The 18,041-nt window shown below is 43.4% G+C and overlaps 1 protein-coding gene across 12 annotated transcripts in view; it reads right to left on the minus strand.

The window, feature by feature from the left end:
• The window catches only part of SGK3 (serum/glucocorticoid regulated kinase family member 3), a 119,511-nt gene that overhangs the window by 50,414 nt on the left and 51,056 nt on the right, over positions 1-18,041 (minus strand). For all 12 annotated transcript variants that reach the window (XM_070631548.1, XM_070631542.1, XM_070631544.1 and 9 more), the window contains 2 exons: positions 4,899-5,115; positions 113-196 (listed from right to left, as the gene is read on the minus strand). In XM_070631548.1, the coding sequence (XP_070487649.1) occupies positions 113-196; positions 4,899-4,976 (162 nt within the window). In that variant the 5' untranslated portion in view covers positions 4,977-5,115. The remainder of the gene's footprint in view (positions 1-112; positions 197-4,898; positions 5,116-18,041) is intronic.

Here is an 18,041-nt window from a genome sequence, read left to right on the forward strand (position 1 = left end):
CCAAACCCGCAAAACCCTGGGCCACCGAAGCGGAGCACGCAAACATAACCACTTGGCCACAGGGCCGGCCCCTGTTTTGTCTTAAATAACAATCTTGTAGACTATTACTTACAGTATTGTAAAGCTTATCAAACTCTGCATATCTCCTGAAGACAAACCACTCACTCCTGCCCACTGAGACCAGAACTTTATAAACCTGTGGAAATAAAACATAACATAATAAAATTTGATCACAAAAAACCCCATTAGCTATTTAAATATGTGAATAACCTGTTTCCATACTCATGAAAATGGTATTACACATTAATTTTTATGTATGATTCTCCAAGATACACAACTATACCAACAGAAACACTTATTTTATCTTGTCAAAAGGTGATACTTTATTTTTAAAATGTTATGAAATATTTCTGTAATTTACAGAGCTTGACAGAGCGAACACCATACCCATGTACTCATTATTTAGATCTTCTGAATTCTAGCATTTTGCCATTCTTGTTTCAGATTTTTTCCCCAAGAATAAAACATGATAGATTCAATTGATGCTATTCTCCTCTCTTTTTCCCCAGCAATTACCATTACCCTGAATTTATAAAGTATTTTCAAAAGTGATGCTTGGTACATAGTAAACACTCAATTATCAGTTCTCCTCCTTCTGGGTCATCTTTTACAAAGTATTTCTCAAACTAAGAATTTATCAGCAGATTTCCGACTACCATATTACATGTGTTTAGTATTTCCATATACACACAATTTCATATAACCACGGTGAACAATCCTATGCAGTAAGCAGAACAAGTATTACAACCCCCACTATACATATGAGGAAATGACAGCCCAAAAAAGTTAAGTAACCTTCCCAAGTTCACAGACTTAATACAAAACATAAAACTGAGGCTAAAATCTCAATCTTCTAACCCTCCATGCACCAGAACCAGTACCAAATCATCAACAGTTATCATATAGAATTAACTCTCATAATTCATCCCACAGGTACTCTCAGTATAATTCAACACACCAATGTAGAGAAAACAGTCTGGGACCCCAAAGACCTTATATCATTTCTGAAGAGAACAGTAAGAATCCAGGTCTATGAGGAAAGGCTCACCAATGTCTGGCTTGATTATCACTCCCATTATTTTATGGTGAAGATCAGGGGAAAGAGATCTCAGTAGCTTTGGGGTTTACAATACAGCTGCCCACAGTCTGTTAGACAGGTGAGAATAATCCACGTTTATTTTAGAAGTTGGGCACACAAATGTATACAAACTATCCTTTCCCATGAAGGATAGCTAAGCTACACTCACAAGTTCACAGTTAGAAAATAGCAGAAGAAAGCACCTCTCTGATACTGTCAGTGATTATATCGTAAGGACTCTGTAGTATTGTTTAAGACACAGTCATATTAACAGGCTCCCAGTGAGGGGGGACCAGAATGTAAAGCCAGATCCCTCTGTGAGAGAGGGGGTAAGGTCTTACTGGGAAGATGAAGCAAAGCCGCTGGTATCAGTCACTTGGGCAAGAGATGCATTACTCAGACTGAAAGAAAAGAGGGCCTGGGTCCCCTACAATAGCTACAGGGCAGTAACCTGGCTCCTCCGGTTTAAACCAAGAAAGCATCAAGTTGTCTTAGAGGAGGCTATTGGACGGGAGATGCTAGAATTGTTTGTAAGATGATACAACTCACATGCAGAGAGTGCAGAAGTAGAGGGGAAAGAAGCTGGTCAAGGTGCCAGTGAAGGTGGGCCCTGCTTCTAAGAGTGGACTGCAGATTCATCTCATACAGCGCTTAGGATCGGCAGGCCTGAAAGCAGGACTGCTACAAAAGGATTAGAAGCTCAGGTTTACATGATTGTGAGCTTCTTGAATTATCTGTGCTGACTTCCTGGTGAGGAGAATGGGGCTTATAAAGGTAGGGTGGCTTCCCATGGTCCCCCAAGCACAGCCTAGTCTAGAACCCAAGCCTAGGTTTCAGGCTGCAGCAGGTCTGCTGCAAATATATTTTCAGGAACTAAGATGAGGCCTCGTGAAGTTATTAATTAGCAGTACGACTTACGAACAAGGGCTTTTAAAGTAAATTCTAATAAAACACCAACAGGCAAAACCAAAAACTCTTCAAATTTTAAAAAATACTTTCATTTGCAAAAAAAGGCAGTATTTCACAGAAAGCAGTATAATACTCGTTACAAATATCTTATTTAGTTTTTAAAAAAATAGTTCCTTATTGTCTGTCTTGCCCCACCAGAATGAAAGTTTCTTGAGAGCAAGGGTTTTACCCCCAGTGCCCAGAACAGTGCCTGGCCTAGCAGAGAAACTCAATGACAATTTGTTGAGTGGGTAAATGAAAGTATAATTTAGACTTGGTTTAAGTTAAGACATCCTAGAATGCAATGCATTTCTCTATTAGAAGCTTCATGGTATAGAGCTATATAAAAGACATGTGAGAACCAGAGTACAAAAATATTATCGAATACTCAGTAACACAATGACTACTTTTGTTCCTAACTATAACACAGGCATCTGGGCCTGCTGAGGCTGGACAGTCTGTGCTGGGTGGGGTGGGGTCTATGTGTGCTAACCAGAACCAAGTTTCTTGAGGACTGAGGACTTCACTGTAGTGACCACAACTAACATGGGAACACAATACTACTTTCCACTCAACAAATACTTCCTGAACATCTATCTCCATTCTCGGTGCTGGTGAAACAACAGTGAGGGGAGTTGCTGCCTCTAAGGACCTTGTACTCTAGTCAGGTAAGGCACACATAAACACACACAAAATACGTCAGGTGATAACTGCTATTAAAAAATTAAATAGGGTAAGCGGGACAGAGAGTGAAAGGCGCAGGGTAGGGGGTGAAGCTGCTATTTTCTATAGGGTGGTCAGACAAAGCCTCTCTAAAAAGGTAACATTTGAGAAACTGAAGGAAGGAAATGAACAAGGGGATGTGGACAGGGCCTTTGAGAACTCGGGGTACAGTGCTGGGAAGAGCTAGGTAAGAGTGATGCTACAGGCCTCTCTGACCCTTTCAGAGGACATGGAGATGCCTCCACCATGAAAAATAAAAGGACACCCGAGGTAACCCACTGCCTATATTTGCTACGTACAAACTTCCATCAAACTTGGAAGGAGGTCACGCCCTTGAAAGAGAGGATGGCCCAAAGGTAAAAACAGGGAGAGGGAAGGAAGGAAAACTTTCATACATTCCACTATTTTATCCATGGTACACTGACCTCTTGTTTACTATCAAGGTGACATTTCCAAAACTTCCTTATACAAATGTGGAATAAATGCACAGTGCTTATGATATTGCTGCAACACAGAGACTGAGGGGAGACAAGTGGCCAGACACACACTGCAATCTCTCTGCTCTGGGCTTCAGTGCAGAGTGTGGGAAGTGTGTTTCTTAAGGAAGGACAACGGAAGACAGAGGACTCCTTCCAGCTCCTTGTCTGGGACTTTGGGAGAAAATCACCATTCGGGGGCCCCAGCCCCACTTAGTTAAGAAGGCAGAGGGGAGTGGTCAAAGGGATTAGTCTAACTCCTCAGCTTTCCTCAACTCCCATGTGACAGGGACTCTGAGTTAAAAGTCACCTGTCATGAGGCTCAACTGGCAGGGGCCAGGGGACTCCCTGGTCAGAGGCCAGGGTAGACCACTTGAGCCAAGAGCAGGTGCAGGAAGTGTCAGAACTTCAGTGGGCTCTCCAGCCATCAACAGCCAAGGGGAAGCTGGGTCAGCAGTGAGTCGCCACCACCCTAGCCAAGCCAACAAAGAATAGATCACAAGTTGGTTCATTAACTGCAGATGCCAGCAACGGATGCCAAGAAAATGCCCAGGTCTGGATCAGGTCAACCATAGCTGGCTGTTAGCCAGACCAGTCACTCTACATCCTAGAATGGCAAAGATCTAGAGAAACGACAAGGATGCAAGAGGCTTCACCAGGCTACCATGAAGTCAGCCATTGACTCAACAAACACTGTGAAAGGGGACCCCCCCCCATAAACCATGATGTCAAGTTGAAGAATGAGAGTGTGTTCAAGTAAGAGAAAGAGAGCAGAATGAAGACATTCTGGGCATCTTTACTTAAAAGAACTGCTTAAATTTTAGCTCAAACTAAGTGTTAAATAAAACTGGGTTAAATGAATTTCTCCATTCTACTCAGTGGGTGGGGGCTTACAAGGAAGATCAGATCAGTTATAGACAAGACAAATGACATTTTTTTCAGAGGGGAGGAGGGCAGGAGTTCTCTGTATATACTAACAGGACTATTGGAACTAAGTACAATATCATATATTTCACTACACTAATTAGAACAGTGACCCTTCTCCAATAATAGTCACTGATACAGTGATTCAGCAAATATTCATTGTGCTTATTCTCTATAAAAGCCTATTGTAGATACTATGGTAATAAAAAGTAAAATTAGAAATGGGCTTTGCTTTTAAGGTAAAAAAAAAGAGATAATACGGGACCAAATATTTTTTAAACTGAGGTAGAAAATGATAAATGTCATAAGAAAGCCGGAAACTTCAAGACAGTAGTTCTTAGTATGGAATCAAGGAGTTCCAAAGTCCATTAAGCCCAACAACGCACACAAAATTATGTGTGTGTGTTGTAGATCCATGTGCATGCACATTTCTTGGTGAGAGGTTCTATCATATAATTTCATAAGCTTCTCCAAGGGGATAAGTGAACAGGTGAAAACCTGCTCTGAAAAGGAGACTGTGTACCACTGCAGTACATGGGGAAGACGGCTGAGGATATGTCACTTGAAAGGTTAAGGAAATGTGGATATGTGGAGACAGGGGAGGATATTCTAGGTTAAGGAAGAATAAAAGCAGAAATGAAAATATTCCCTTAAAACTTTTTCCCATACGCTTTACATTACGTACTTACAGTAAACCTCTTCTTTTTCTCTCTGTGTTCATCAGAGCTCGGAATGCTTACACTTGGGCAGCTTTCCTTGTAGTCCATGGTATAAGCTCTTTGGGTTTATTGCCTCAAAAGGACATCAAAAAATGAGTCCGAAGAAGTCGTCAGCAGAGGACAAACACAACTAGCTAATCCAAAATGTAAAACTTCTGGAGGTAATGTCCAAATTCCATCATGCAACCTTCACCAACATAAAGAAAAAAAAAACTGATTAGCAAAACAATTTTAAAAATACTCTGATTTGTCATTCCTCGTTCATAGGACCAATTTTATGTTTATTCTGACAGGAATTTCTTTGGATCCTAGGTCACAGCCCAGGTTAGAGATTCAGTCTCTGCCACGTCCCTGTCAATAGCTGAACGAACCACAATCGAACATTTGCATCCCATCTACCTTCCTTACTATGTACTAAGAAATTCGGGAGCTTATACACCACGGCTATGCGGACTATGGGCTAATTCTCACCTAAAAGGGCTCTAGTTTGATGGACTTAGAGCAGGGTTTTTCAAAGTGTGTTTTTCAGACATCCTGCTTCAGATTAGCATCCCATATAGGGGGTAACTATGTTCCCCTGTTTTACAAATGAAGCAACTGAAATACAGACAGATTAACTAACGTGCCCGTCCAAGATTTGAACCCAGGGTGTCTGATTCCAGGGTCCCGACTCCTAACCACTGTGCTATGCTGCAGTTTAACAGCTGTGGACAATTCTTACACACCAGACCCCTGCTCAGAGATGTTACAGTAGATCTTCATACAGAACAAATGCAGTTATGTTAATGTTATCATTCCACCCACGGACAAAGGGCTGGAGACGTCACACTTATGTCACCTTCGCTACACACAGCAGCCTATACTCTCCACTGACACCAAAGAGTACCTTTTAAAGGGTCAGTTTGCCAGTTTCCCTCAATGATTAATTTTAGGAAGTCACTCTGACAGATCTAATAACCGTAAATAAATTATATTCAAGTAATGATTTCAAATATCTATCAGCAGGCAATGAATATTCAGGTATAATGAGTTTTAACCGATTATAAGGGTGCTTCCTTTGAGATGATTCAAAACCTACTTTCCTGGATTTGCTGCTGGAAATGCAGTCAGGAAGGGTTTATATGTGGCTGAATTAGCTGTTAGAAAACAAGAAAATGTAACTGGCCCCCTCCTAAGCTCATGGTGCAGCAGCTGTCTACAAGATAGAACACCCTAGGGGCCAGCCTGGTGGTATTGCAGTTAAGTTCACGCGTTCTGCTTTGGCGGCCCAGGGTTCGCAGGTTTGGATCCTGGGCATGGACCTACTCACCACTTATCAAGCCATGCTGTGGTAGGCGTCCCACATATTAAAAAAAAAGTAGAGAAAAATGGGCACAGATGTTAGCTCAGGGTCAATCTTCCTCAGCAAAAGGACGAGGACTGGCAGTGGATGTTAGCTCAGGGCTAATCTTCCTCAAAAAAAAAAAGCACCCTAAAACCCCATAAAAACAGCTTCTTCAGCCCTCCATTAGATCAGGGCAGCCACCTGACTAGAGCCTTGCCCTCCAGTCACAGCGCTCTACTGCTAAAGACTCAGAGCAGGTGGAATCCAGAGCTCTTCTAAGGCAAATCAGCCTTGCCCAGGAGCCCCAGGACCCACCTCAGCCCATCCTTCCGCATCTGCAGCAGAAATGACGAGACGCTGAAGGTTGTGGTGTCACACTTTCTACACCTTTCCCTTGAGAATGTGGGATCCGGGGGTGACGGGTCCTGTATTATGCACAAGCTCGAAGGTCTGTTTGTATCTCACTGTGCATGGCTACCAGGGGCAGAACTACAGGAGATCAGGCCTCACGCCTTCCCTTCAGAAGGGACAGTACGATATGACATTAAGCAGCATCAGGAATAGAGGAGGGGGAAAAGAGCTGGGGGGCAGGATAAGTCGCTTCATACAAGGTGCCCAGGGGACATCTAAGCGTGCACCTACAGCAGGCAGTTAAGTGCCAAAGCCCAGCACCCAAATCTGGGCCAGAGATCCCAGTTTGGCAATTGTGCTAGATGGTCTCTATCTGCCCTTCCAGATCCAACACCACTCTTCCCTACCCTGCCACCACAGCCCAGAGGCTGACCTCTACCAGTCTCACACTGAGGCAGCCGGCCTCTCTCCCTTGCCCTCTGGCTTCTAGTTGGATTCAGCCAATGCAAGGAACTAACAGGAGATGGTAGGGTAGAAGGAGTAAGATGCTAAGGTATTTATTCCCCCTGCTCCCTTTCTAACAGGCAGTGTATTCTCTACCTAAGACCATAGTTCCTACCAGGTAGCCCCTCTCTCACAGCTACAGTTGAAGGCCTGAGAGTAATAATGTCCCAAAACTGTTAGTAGAAAGGGTGCTTCTCCCTGCCCTGCTGGTTCTTTTACCCTCCCCACAACAGCTTAGTCAATAGTCCCTCTGTTAGATTCCCTTCAATTACTTTTGAGTGTGTCATGTGACTGATGTGGTAACTGGTACTAAGAATGACCCCAGGAGAAACAGATGCTCAAAAACGGGATGCATGTTTGATGAATGCCCTGATAACCATCCTATGAAGGGAAGGGAGAGGAAACTGATAATCTGGCACACAGTGGTAACATGATCACTCAAATTCCCTCTCATGGTGTCACAGGATGAAGTACAGGTGGTAGGCAAAGGGCTACAAGTCCAAGTGGATGATGAAAATGATTTCAAAGATTTTGACATGGGTTGGGGCTGCTTCTGACAGTCTTTGAGAATCTGCATGAAGTAAAGCCATGAATTCCCAAATACATGAGTGAAAAACCTATGGCCGTTATAAAGGAGTCCTTTTTCTCTTATAGCTGATGAGTTGACAGGAGTAGCATCAAGCCCACAGTTTGATGGTAAGGGTTCCGGAGCTAACTGAACACGCAACCCTGCAAAGTCTCTTATGCTAATATAGGGGTGCTGGATGGAAATAAGAATGATCCTGAATCATGGATGCAGGCACTTGGGCAGACACAAATGAAGCCAAGAATGCTGAACTCCAAGTTCAGGGGAACATCCCTGCTGAAGGCAGCAACCTACACTTCTCTTAAGAGACCCAGCCTCCCAACCCCCCATAAAACGCTTTCAAGATGTTTCACAAGGAGATGCCAACTCGCCTCATGACCTACTCCCATCTCCCCTCATTTCCTCATAACAGGGCTTAGATCCCAAAAGACCCTAGAAAGAAGTTCAAAGCCTAATCCTGGAGGAGATTGCCTTTATACCAAAAAATCTGTAAAATCTTGACAATTTTTACCAGCAGGAGTCTGAGGAGCACATACAGGAATACAATCAAAGGATGTTAGACCAAGGAGGACTAAATATAAGATTTCTGTGACCCTTTACACAGCCAGTGTATCCCCATCAATCTTTCTCTAGACCTTTCCCAAGAGAAATCTACAGCCACTCACAAGGGGACTGTCCACTGGGGAAAGGGAAATGCATAATCCTTCTGAGGGATACTGGACACTAGCTCTGAACTGATGCATATCTCTTGAGACCTAAAATGTGGTCCACCAGTCAGAGCACCCATCTCATTCCAGAGAGGAATTGAGAAATGAAGTCAACCCCGGCATGTCTTGGTGGGGTCAATGGGACCACAGGCCCATTCTGTGGTTATTTCACTAGGTCTAGAATTTTAGTAGAAACAGATACACTTAGTAACCGGACAAATCCCCACATTGTTCCCTGTCCCGTGTCATAAAAGCCATTATAGAAGAACGGGCCACGAAGAGGTCCCAGGAACTCTCCCTGCTCTACCCACTAAGAAAGTAAACCAAAAACTGTACCACATCTCTGGGAAATCAATACCACTATCAAAAACTTGAAGGATGCAGGGGTGTTGATTCCTATTATATCCCCATTTAACTTGCCTGTTTACCAGGACCAAAGCCAGAAAGATCTTGGAACATGACTATGGGTTACTATAAACTTAATAAATTTAATCAGATGGTGATGTCAATCACAGCTGCGATTCCAGATGTGATATTTTTTTGCTGGAGAAAATCAGCATAACCCCTGATATCTGGTAAACAACTACTGACCTGGCAAATGCTTTCTTTTCTATCATCATCAGTAAGGATACTGAGATGCAATTTGTCATCAAGTGGCAGAAACAGCAGTACACCTTCACTGTCTTACCTGAGGGCTGTATCTGCACTGTCATAAGATAATCTGGAGGGACCCTGATCATCTCAGTATCCCACAGATCACCACACTGGTCCATCAGATTGATGGCATTATGCTAACTGGACCTGCTGAACAAGAAATAGCAAGCACCCAGGATGCATTTATAAGACACACAAGCAAATCAGAGGATGGGGGATAAAACCTACAGAAGTTCAAGGATCCACCACATTGCTAGTTTCTACAGTTCCAGAGGTCTGAAGCAGGATACCTCATCTAAAGTGAGAGACATTACTACACCTTGTACCAAGTCCACTGAGAAAGAGGCGAAACGATTGGTGTGCTTCATATTGGGGTATGCTGCTCTGGCCTATTGACTGGGTAACCCATGAGGCTGCCAGTTTTTACTGGGGCCTGATCCAAGAGGAGGTTCTGCAGCAATGAAAGCTGCCCTAACTCTCGGGCCTAGGCCTCAGCACACCCAAGAGTACCAGAAATGACATGGCTGACAGGGATGGGGTAAGGAGCCTCTGACAAGCACCGAAAGAAGAAAAAGAGCTGTAGACCCCTTAGGGTACTGTCAACAGCTACTGTCCACTTTTGGTTTTTTGGCTTGCTACACTAAGCCCAGGTAGAGATTAGACACCTGCCCATGAGAAACCAAGAGACTATGTAACAAGAATAGCCCATCATGAACAGAGCATTATCTGATCCACTAAATTATAAAACTAGACTGTACAGAAGCATTCCCCTTGATATGGGAAAAAGCAAGACTGGGCCTGAGCAGGTCTGGAAGGTACAAGTCAACTGAAGGACTAGGTGACTCCCCTGGGACTTGCTCCTCCTTCCTTGTTGGCTCTCTCTCAACCCATACTCACGGGGAGGATCCTACAACTAGCTAACAGAGGAAGGAAAAGGCATGCCTGTTTATGGATGGACATGCGTGGTGTGCTGGCACTGACCAGAAGTGACAGAATACAGCCCTATTCAGGGATGGTCCTGAAAAAGAGTGGTGAAGGGGAGTCTTCCCAATGGGCAGAATTCTAAGCAGTACACATGGTGGTCCATTTGTGTGTCAGCAGAGATGCATGCCAAAGATACGTATCTATACTGACTCACGGGCAGTGGTTAAGAGATGGCTTGCTGGTCAGGGACTTGGAAAGAACACTGGAAAACCAGTTTCAAAAAAAGGAGGGGGGGCGAGTTGCAGAAGTATGTGGAAGCAGCTTTCAATACAACACATAATGTGACAATATCTATGTCCCGGATAAACGCCCACTACATATCAACCATTGTAGAGAGGCTCTCAATAATCAGATGGTCAAGACGACCTGTCCTATGGATGTCAGTCAGCCTCCTTTCCAATCACCCACTGCGTGCTCAGTGCACCCATAACAAAGTGGCCAAGGCAGTAGGGTTGGAGAGCATACAGAGGCTCAACAACATGGCCTTCCTCTCACTGAGACTGATCTAGCTGTTGCCTACGTGAGTGCCCAACCTCAGCAGCAAAGAACAACACTGGGCTCCACTATGGCATCATCCCACAGCGGAAATCAGACAAGCCACCTGAGGCAGCATCTGACCTCACAGAAGTCAGATTTGCCTTCACTGCCTGAAATATACTTCTGCCAAAACCACCATTCTTGGTTACAGCAAGTCTTATTCATTGTCACAGTATCCTCTACAACATCACATCACACCATGGAACACATTTAGGGCAAAGAAGTGTGGGAATAGGCTCATAACCAGAGAATTCGCTAGTCTTACCATGCATCTCTTCATCTAGAAGCAAATGCTTGATAGAATAGTAGAATGGCTACAGAAGGCTCAGCTCTGGCACCTCCTAGGAGACAATACCCTATTACACTGGTAACTGGACTGCAAGATGTGGTCCATGTGCTACACCAGCAGCCAACATATGTTGCTATCCCCTACAGAGCCAGAATATGTGGGTCAGGAACCAAGAATAGCTCTTCTCAGCATTATCTCTATTAATCCCTTAAGGAATTTTCGCTTTCCTTTGCAACCCTGGGTTTGGTGGAGGAATACTTCCACCAGGGAACAGCCTAGCTCTGTTAAACTGGAAGCTAAGACTACCCACTAGCCATTTGTGACCACTCCACCAACAGTAAGAGAGTAGTCACTGTCCCAGTGAGGTGACTGACCCAGATTTCTAGGAGGAAACTGGGATGTGTAATACACTGGGGGAAGGAGGATCATGGCTGAATTGAAGAGATTCACAAGTAGTATTGGTCACAGACACAGAGACTACCACAGTTTTGTTTTATTTTAGCTTTTCTCTGTTACTTTACATGAAGAACACTGGTAGTGGTTCCAAGTAAGAGTGTGAATGAACTGGATGCAGGGACTGAGAGGACTTTGTTTCCCCTGAGTTAGGAACATGCGTTTTATGCCCAAAGTATAAGAGTGAAAACTAAGGGACAGAAAGGGGAGGACTGTGCTGGACAGTCTCTGTTTGTCTTTTCAGATCCATCTCCATTCTGCTCCGTGCCCCAGGATGCTGACCTCTACAGCCTGCACACCACAGGTTCCCTTGCCCTCGAGCTGCTGGCTGATTTCATCCCGAGAGGCACTGGCAGGATCGGGGATGGGAAGAGAGGGATCAGGGTACCTGTCTCCTCATCCTGCTCCCTCCTGCGAAGCTGCAGCTTGGTAGTCACTGCATTCTTCTCTCTAAGGCCTAAGCTCCTGTCTGCGATCCTCCTGTGACTACAACTCTTACAGGGATGACATGCTACAATTCTCGACCCCGAATCCTTACATGAGTCTAAATCACCTGAGCCCTAGTTTCCTATCTAGAAAATGTGGCTAGCAACACCTACTTCACATGGTTGTTTTAAGGATTCAAAACAAGTGTAAAAGACCCAGCTCTGTATAGGTAGACAATAATTTGGCTCTAATAGCCAACAATCTATGAAATAATCGTTCAAATAAGTTTTTATTCCTTCATTCAACACTTAGGAAGCATTCATTATGCATTAAGAATATAAAGTCAAATATAAGAGAAAATCCTACCTACAAGGAATGTATCTCATGGGGAAGAAGGATAAGCAATATAAAAACTTCAATAGTTGCCTGAGTATGATGTTAGACGTACGCATGGTACACTTTGAGAGCACAGACAAGTGACACAGACACAGACTATCACATATTCTCAGCCTAGCAAAGCCAGGCAGGTATGGGAGGAGAAGTCTGAAAGAGAGCACCCTTGTTTGCCTCAATTTTCTCTGGAAAAAGGAGCTGGAATCATATGTTGGAAATGAAGATGTTGCTGTGAAGAAAAACAGAGAGAGATTAAACCACTTGCCCAAGCTTAAGTATCCAGCGAATAGGTGACAGAGCTACGATTCAAATCCAAATCTGTCCGACCTCAAAATCTGTATGTATTTGTGGGCTATACCACACTGTCTCCCCTTAAAGATTCTCCTTTCCTTCAAGCTGAAACAAACCAGCAACCTAACAATATTTAATACTTGGTAGCTAAGCTTATTACAAGCCAGACTGTGCTTTAAATGTGTTAACCTGGTTGCTCCTCACCACAGCGCCACTGAGAGGAAACCCAGGACAAATGGAAGCATAAAAAGGTGAAGTAAATGGCCTCAGGTGGTTGAGTCAGGATTTGAACAAGGGGTGGTCTAACTTCGGGACCTTCACCCATGATACCACACTGCCTCTATCACATATATATGCTCCAAAGAGTCCTCTGGGAAGCAATGAAGAAGGTTCATAAACTTATTTTTAAGTGGTTAGAGGTGAAATTATGAAAAAGCAAGCCTGCTATTACTGCAAATTTAATGTATATTTATTCTGTAACACTGAAGCAATTAAAATTGTGTAAAATCATCTTATGGCCAGGCAGGCAAATAAAGCAGAACGGGAAGAGGATTGATATTAAGAACCCTCACAACCAAGAAAGAACAGAACAAAAAGCTAGGTTGTTCACACGGGAATAAAAGTTGGAACTTTGGGGGAGGTTCCCAGGTATGCAGGGCTTTCCAAAAGAGGAACAGGAGAAGAATGCCTTCACTCTGCTGGAGAGTCACAAAATAATCTTGCAGATTGGTTCCCAGAGACAGCTGTCTCGCCCTGGGGTAGGTCCCATGGCTCTAATGAGACTAAGTTCAGATACTAACCCAGAATGGAAGAACTAACTTTAACATCCAGCTAGTGAATCAACTCAGACAAGTCCAACAAGACCAAAAGAAGCGGGTCAGATGAGAACAGAACTTCCATCTTAGGAGGAACAGTGATTTGCAAGGGTAACATAATAGCTAGTAAACATATTTATAATGGTCTCATTGGGCAGACACTTGGCAATGTCTGGAGACATTTTTGCTTGTCACGACTTGGGGGTTTGCTCTTGGTTACATGTAAAGGATGATGCTCAACATCCTACAATACACAGAACAGCCACTACTACTATAGAAAACCATCTGGCCCAAAATGTCAATACTGTTGAGGTTGAGAAACTGACATTCACTCAGCACTAATACCAGGCCCTGTTCTAAGCGCTCACATCACTGAATAATCACGGCAGTCCACGAAGTAAGTATCATGATCCCCGTTTTACAGATGAAGAAACCTAGGCTACAAGGAGTACTTCTATATGGCCACACAGCTTTGGGTGGCAGCATTGTGACATGAACACAGCTCTGAGCCAAGAGCCCAGCTTGCACACACCATCCCTTGATTTCTTTCTTTTTTTCTCCCCTAAGATTTTATTTTTCCTTTTTCTCCCCAAAGACCCCCGGTACATAGTTGTATATTTTGAGTTGTGGGTCTTTCTAGTTGTGGCACGTGGGATGCCGCCTCAGCGTGGCTTGATGAGCGGTGCCATGTCCGCATCCAGGATCCGAACCAGCAAAACCCTGGGACGCCAAAGCGGAGTGTGTGAACTTAACCACTTGGCCAGGGTGCTGGACCCTGTCCCTTGACTTCTTATGGTACTGCTCCATGCACCCCCTTCTTCCAAATCATCTTTGGAGATATAGAGTTGAGGAGAAGAGAGCACCAAATGTCCATCAGCAATTGCAGTACAGAAAACAAGCCATGCATAGGAAAAGCAGCTTTCCGATTCTGCCACCAAGAGGGGTCAAGCTTGTGCAGCAGTATGTCAGGAGTGGGCCATCTTCTTGAGACATCACACCGTCAATACCTAACCAAGAGCTTGGCATAGAGAAGGCTCTGAGCATTGGTGCCATCACAAGGACAATCAAGGGCTAAATTATGAAATAAAGAGGACACAAGAAAGAACGCTATCACAGGATACGGTATTTAAAAAAGGAGGGGGGCGAAGGACCAACCTGGTGGCATAGTGGTTAAGTTTGCATGCTTTGCTTCAGCGGCCCAGGGTTCGTGGGTTCAGATCCTGGGCACAGACCTATACACATTGCTCATCAAGCCATGCTGTGGCAGCATCCCACATACAAAATAGAGGAAGACTGGCACTCATGTTATCTCAGGGTCAATCTTCCTCACTTAAAAAAAAAAAAATGAGGGGAGGAGTTTGTCTTTTCCAGAAAAAGCATTCATAGATTTAAAATTTTTTCTTGGGGGCTGTAAAAAGTGGAAATATGGATGGAATTCCATGAAAGAAAACTTTTCAAATTCATGTTATATTAAAATTTTGTTGATAAATACTGCTTAAAATAGTTAAGGCTTTTTTTCTTTTTTAAAAAAGTACGGTTTCTTCATCATTCTGACCATCTTTTTGTTCATTGTATTCAATTACTGCCCTGGATCTTGTCCATCTTTGTTTCAGACAACGAAAAAAATTTTTATAAGAAGGTCAAAAGATTCTTCTGCTTTTACCTCTAAAATATAAGCAGAGAGGTTCTGAACTCCATTTCCTCCATACATCGTAAGTGTTTGGTACTGACTAGTGGACCCTACCTAACCTACAAGGTAGACACATTCATAAGTATCACTAGTCACTGAACTAACATGGCAGAGAGGGGTCAGTGATTCACACCAAGACATAAAGGGAACTCAAGAACAAGCCTGTACCCAAAGGAAGGAAGCAGGCCTGGAAGAGCTACAAGTTTTCTTTAGCAAAGGAACAGGACTGGCGCTGGTTGTTTGGGAATAAGGGTTTCAAAAGAGGGAGGTGACAGACCCAGTCAAGGAAGAGACCAAAGAAAATCCACAAACAGACACCGGGCATGGCATGGGAACTGGTTTGGGAAATGGGGACACTCCAAGAGAATAAGAAAAGGAATTGGGAATGAGGATGCAGCATGAATTATTCCAGAGAAGGCAACAAGCCAAGTGGGTGGGTTTCATTTTAAGCTACTTTAAAAACACCTTCCCAGGAAATTCTTACTCCAAACTAACTGGTTACCTTATGGAAAGTCTACTGTAATAACATATAATCTGTATCTGTTTATTTCCGCCTCTCAGAATACTAGCTCCAAAAATATCCAAAATGTTTCCATAGAAACAAAGCACATCTTTGTCACATCTATAAATTAAGCTCATTGCAGAACAGATTAAAAATCTTAACAGGATCTGCCAATGGAAGATACACAGTAACCATCTCCCCACACACATCACAGGATGAATCAGTTACAACCTTTCCTGTTTTCCTTCCTTACTAATATATCCTTCCTCTAATTCCCACCCAACCCCCCTCTTTGATTTTTCCCTCATTCTGTAATCACAAAGCAGTCCTGGTTTTTCCCTAGGTTTACCACATCTCTTGTTTGAGGCACCTTTTATTTATCCTGATTCTTGACAAAGACAAGTGATATAAGAATTAAAAAATATGTGCAAAATATGCAATGTTGAACACAATATAGAGTAGTCTGCACCCAACAATTTCATAGGAGTGTCCAAGAACTTCAAAGAAAGTTACACGAGATGGTCATTCCCTGAAACCAGCTCCATTTTATTACATACATTTAAGGAAGGTACTGAGTGAGAAGGTGGAAGTAACTGCTGACAGTTTCCTTGTTTTCTAATACTAGAATCAAAACTGCCAGGATAAGGAGGAAGGCTTTAAATTTACTCCAGCGGGTAACATGTCCCTCTGCTGCTTCCAGAACTGACAGCATAGGGATGGTAACTGTAAGAGCAATGCTCTGCTCTATCCTTCTAAGCCTCCCAAAGCCACCATCTTGTGTTCCTGATCACCAGACTGCCTGCCCTGTTTCCGGCTTCCAAGCTTTTCCATTGGGAGGCACACTCCCAGTGTATCTTCCAGGCAGATGTGAACACAGAACTCCCAAGGATGATTCCTGGAGGACTGTGATCACTGGCAGAGTGATGGGAGGATGGGTGCTTACACAAGGCAAGAGAAAGCGAGGGGAAGATCACACAGAACTAGCAGTGGTAAAATCCTGCAGGCCCTAGGAAGCCTAGGGTAAAGCCAGTTCTGACCGGGGAGGTTAGAAGAATTCTGATTTGAAGAGGCCTGGAATTAGGCCTGGAAGAGCTACAAGTCAAAAAAACAACCAACCAACCAACTGACCAAACAAAACCCCCACAAAGATAACAATTCCATCACATCTCCTAGAACCTCTTGGGAGAACCTCCAACGTGCTTCCATTCTAACCCTCTTCCGATCCACTCTTCCCACAGTAGCCAGAGTGATTTTTTTTCCTGAGGAAAATTAGCCCTGAGTTAACATCTGTTGCCAGTCTCCCTCCATTTTATATGTGGGTCACCACCACAGCATGGCTGATGAGTGGTACAGGTCCACGCCTGGGATCCAAACCCACAGACCTGGGTCGCTGAAGCGGAGCCTGCTGAACTTAACCACGATGCCATGGGCTGGCCCCAGAGTGATTTTTTTAATCACTGTAAATCTGATAATTTCACTCCTTTGCTTAAACCCTTTGCATGGCTTCATATTGCACTTAAAATGAAATCCAAACTCTGAATTACTGCTAAGAGCCTAGCCACACGGCCTAACCTTTTCCTCCCTTTCCAGCTGCATCCCACCAGGGCCGCTTGCCCCTCTAGTCACTAGACTGCCATCAGAACAGCCCCTTCCTTGTTCTCACACACACTGAGCCCTTTCCCTTCCCCAGTCTCTTGTACCTGTGTCTCCTCTGCCTGGAATGCTTTCCCTTCACCACTTCACACTGAGGCCTTTGTTCAAATGTCACTTCCTCCAACAAGCCTTCATGATCACCCCAATGAAAGTGCTCCGTCCCCAAATTAATCTTCTGTGATCATCCTGGCTTTCTCCATTTTAGCATTTATTACCACCTAGGTTTGTATGTTGCTTGTTTATTGAGAACCTCCCTGATTGGAGTGTAGAAACGGTGACTTATTCGCTGCCATGAACTTAGTAGGCCCCAATATACATTTGTTTGTTTTATTTACTCATTCAACAAACAGGTGGAGAGACACACTTGGAAATTCTAATTTGCCAAAGTATGCAAGTGAGATCTTCAAAGCAACCAATGGCTCATCATTCCTTCCTCGGTCTCCCGAATCATCAATTTCTCTCTCTTTACCATGTCAATCCCATTATTATATAAGATATGCTACCTCAATAAAATCCTCCCTAAAAATACAGATTTACTTATTTAACAAATACACAGTGCTTAACCATGTGCTGGGGATATGTAATTAGTCTATGCCCCAACTTTTATTATTTGCATGAATGATGCTATCTGATAACACCCTTAACTAAGGCTTTTTAAAAACAAGGAGAATTTAAGGTAAACACATATGCTTATACAGTGTGATAAAGGAAACTTTACTCCAAAGCAAATATTTGCTTTCAAGATTCTTCTTCTGAAAGTAACACTTTACCGGTTAGCACATTAGAAGAAATTTCCCAAAAGAAAAATTTACAACCACTTACATATTTAAATTAGAGTAAATTTATATATAAATTATAGTACATTAGCTTTAAATCTTAACCTTACTTTAGCTCTGCTCTTAGAAAAGATAATATGCAGAATTTTACACGTAAGTTTTAACATTTCAAAAATTA

Source organism: Equus przewalskii, chromosome 8 (assembly GCF_037783145.1).
Source record: "Equus przewalskii isolate Varuska chromosome 8, EquPr2, whole genome shotgun sequence".
Taxonomy (NCBI): Eukaryota; Metazoa; Chordata; class Mammalia; order Perissodactyla; family Equidae; genus Equus; species Equus przewalskii.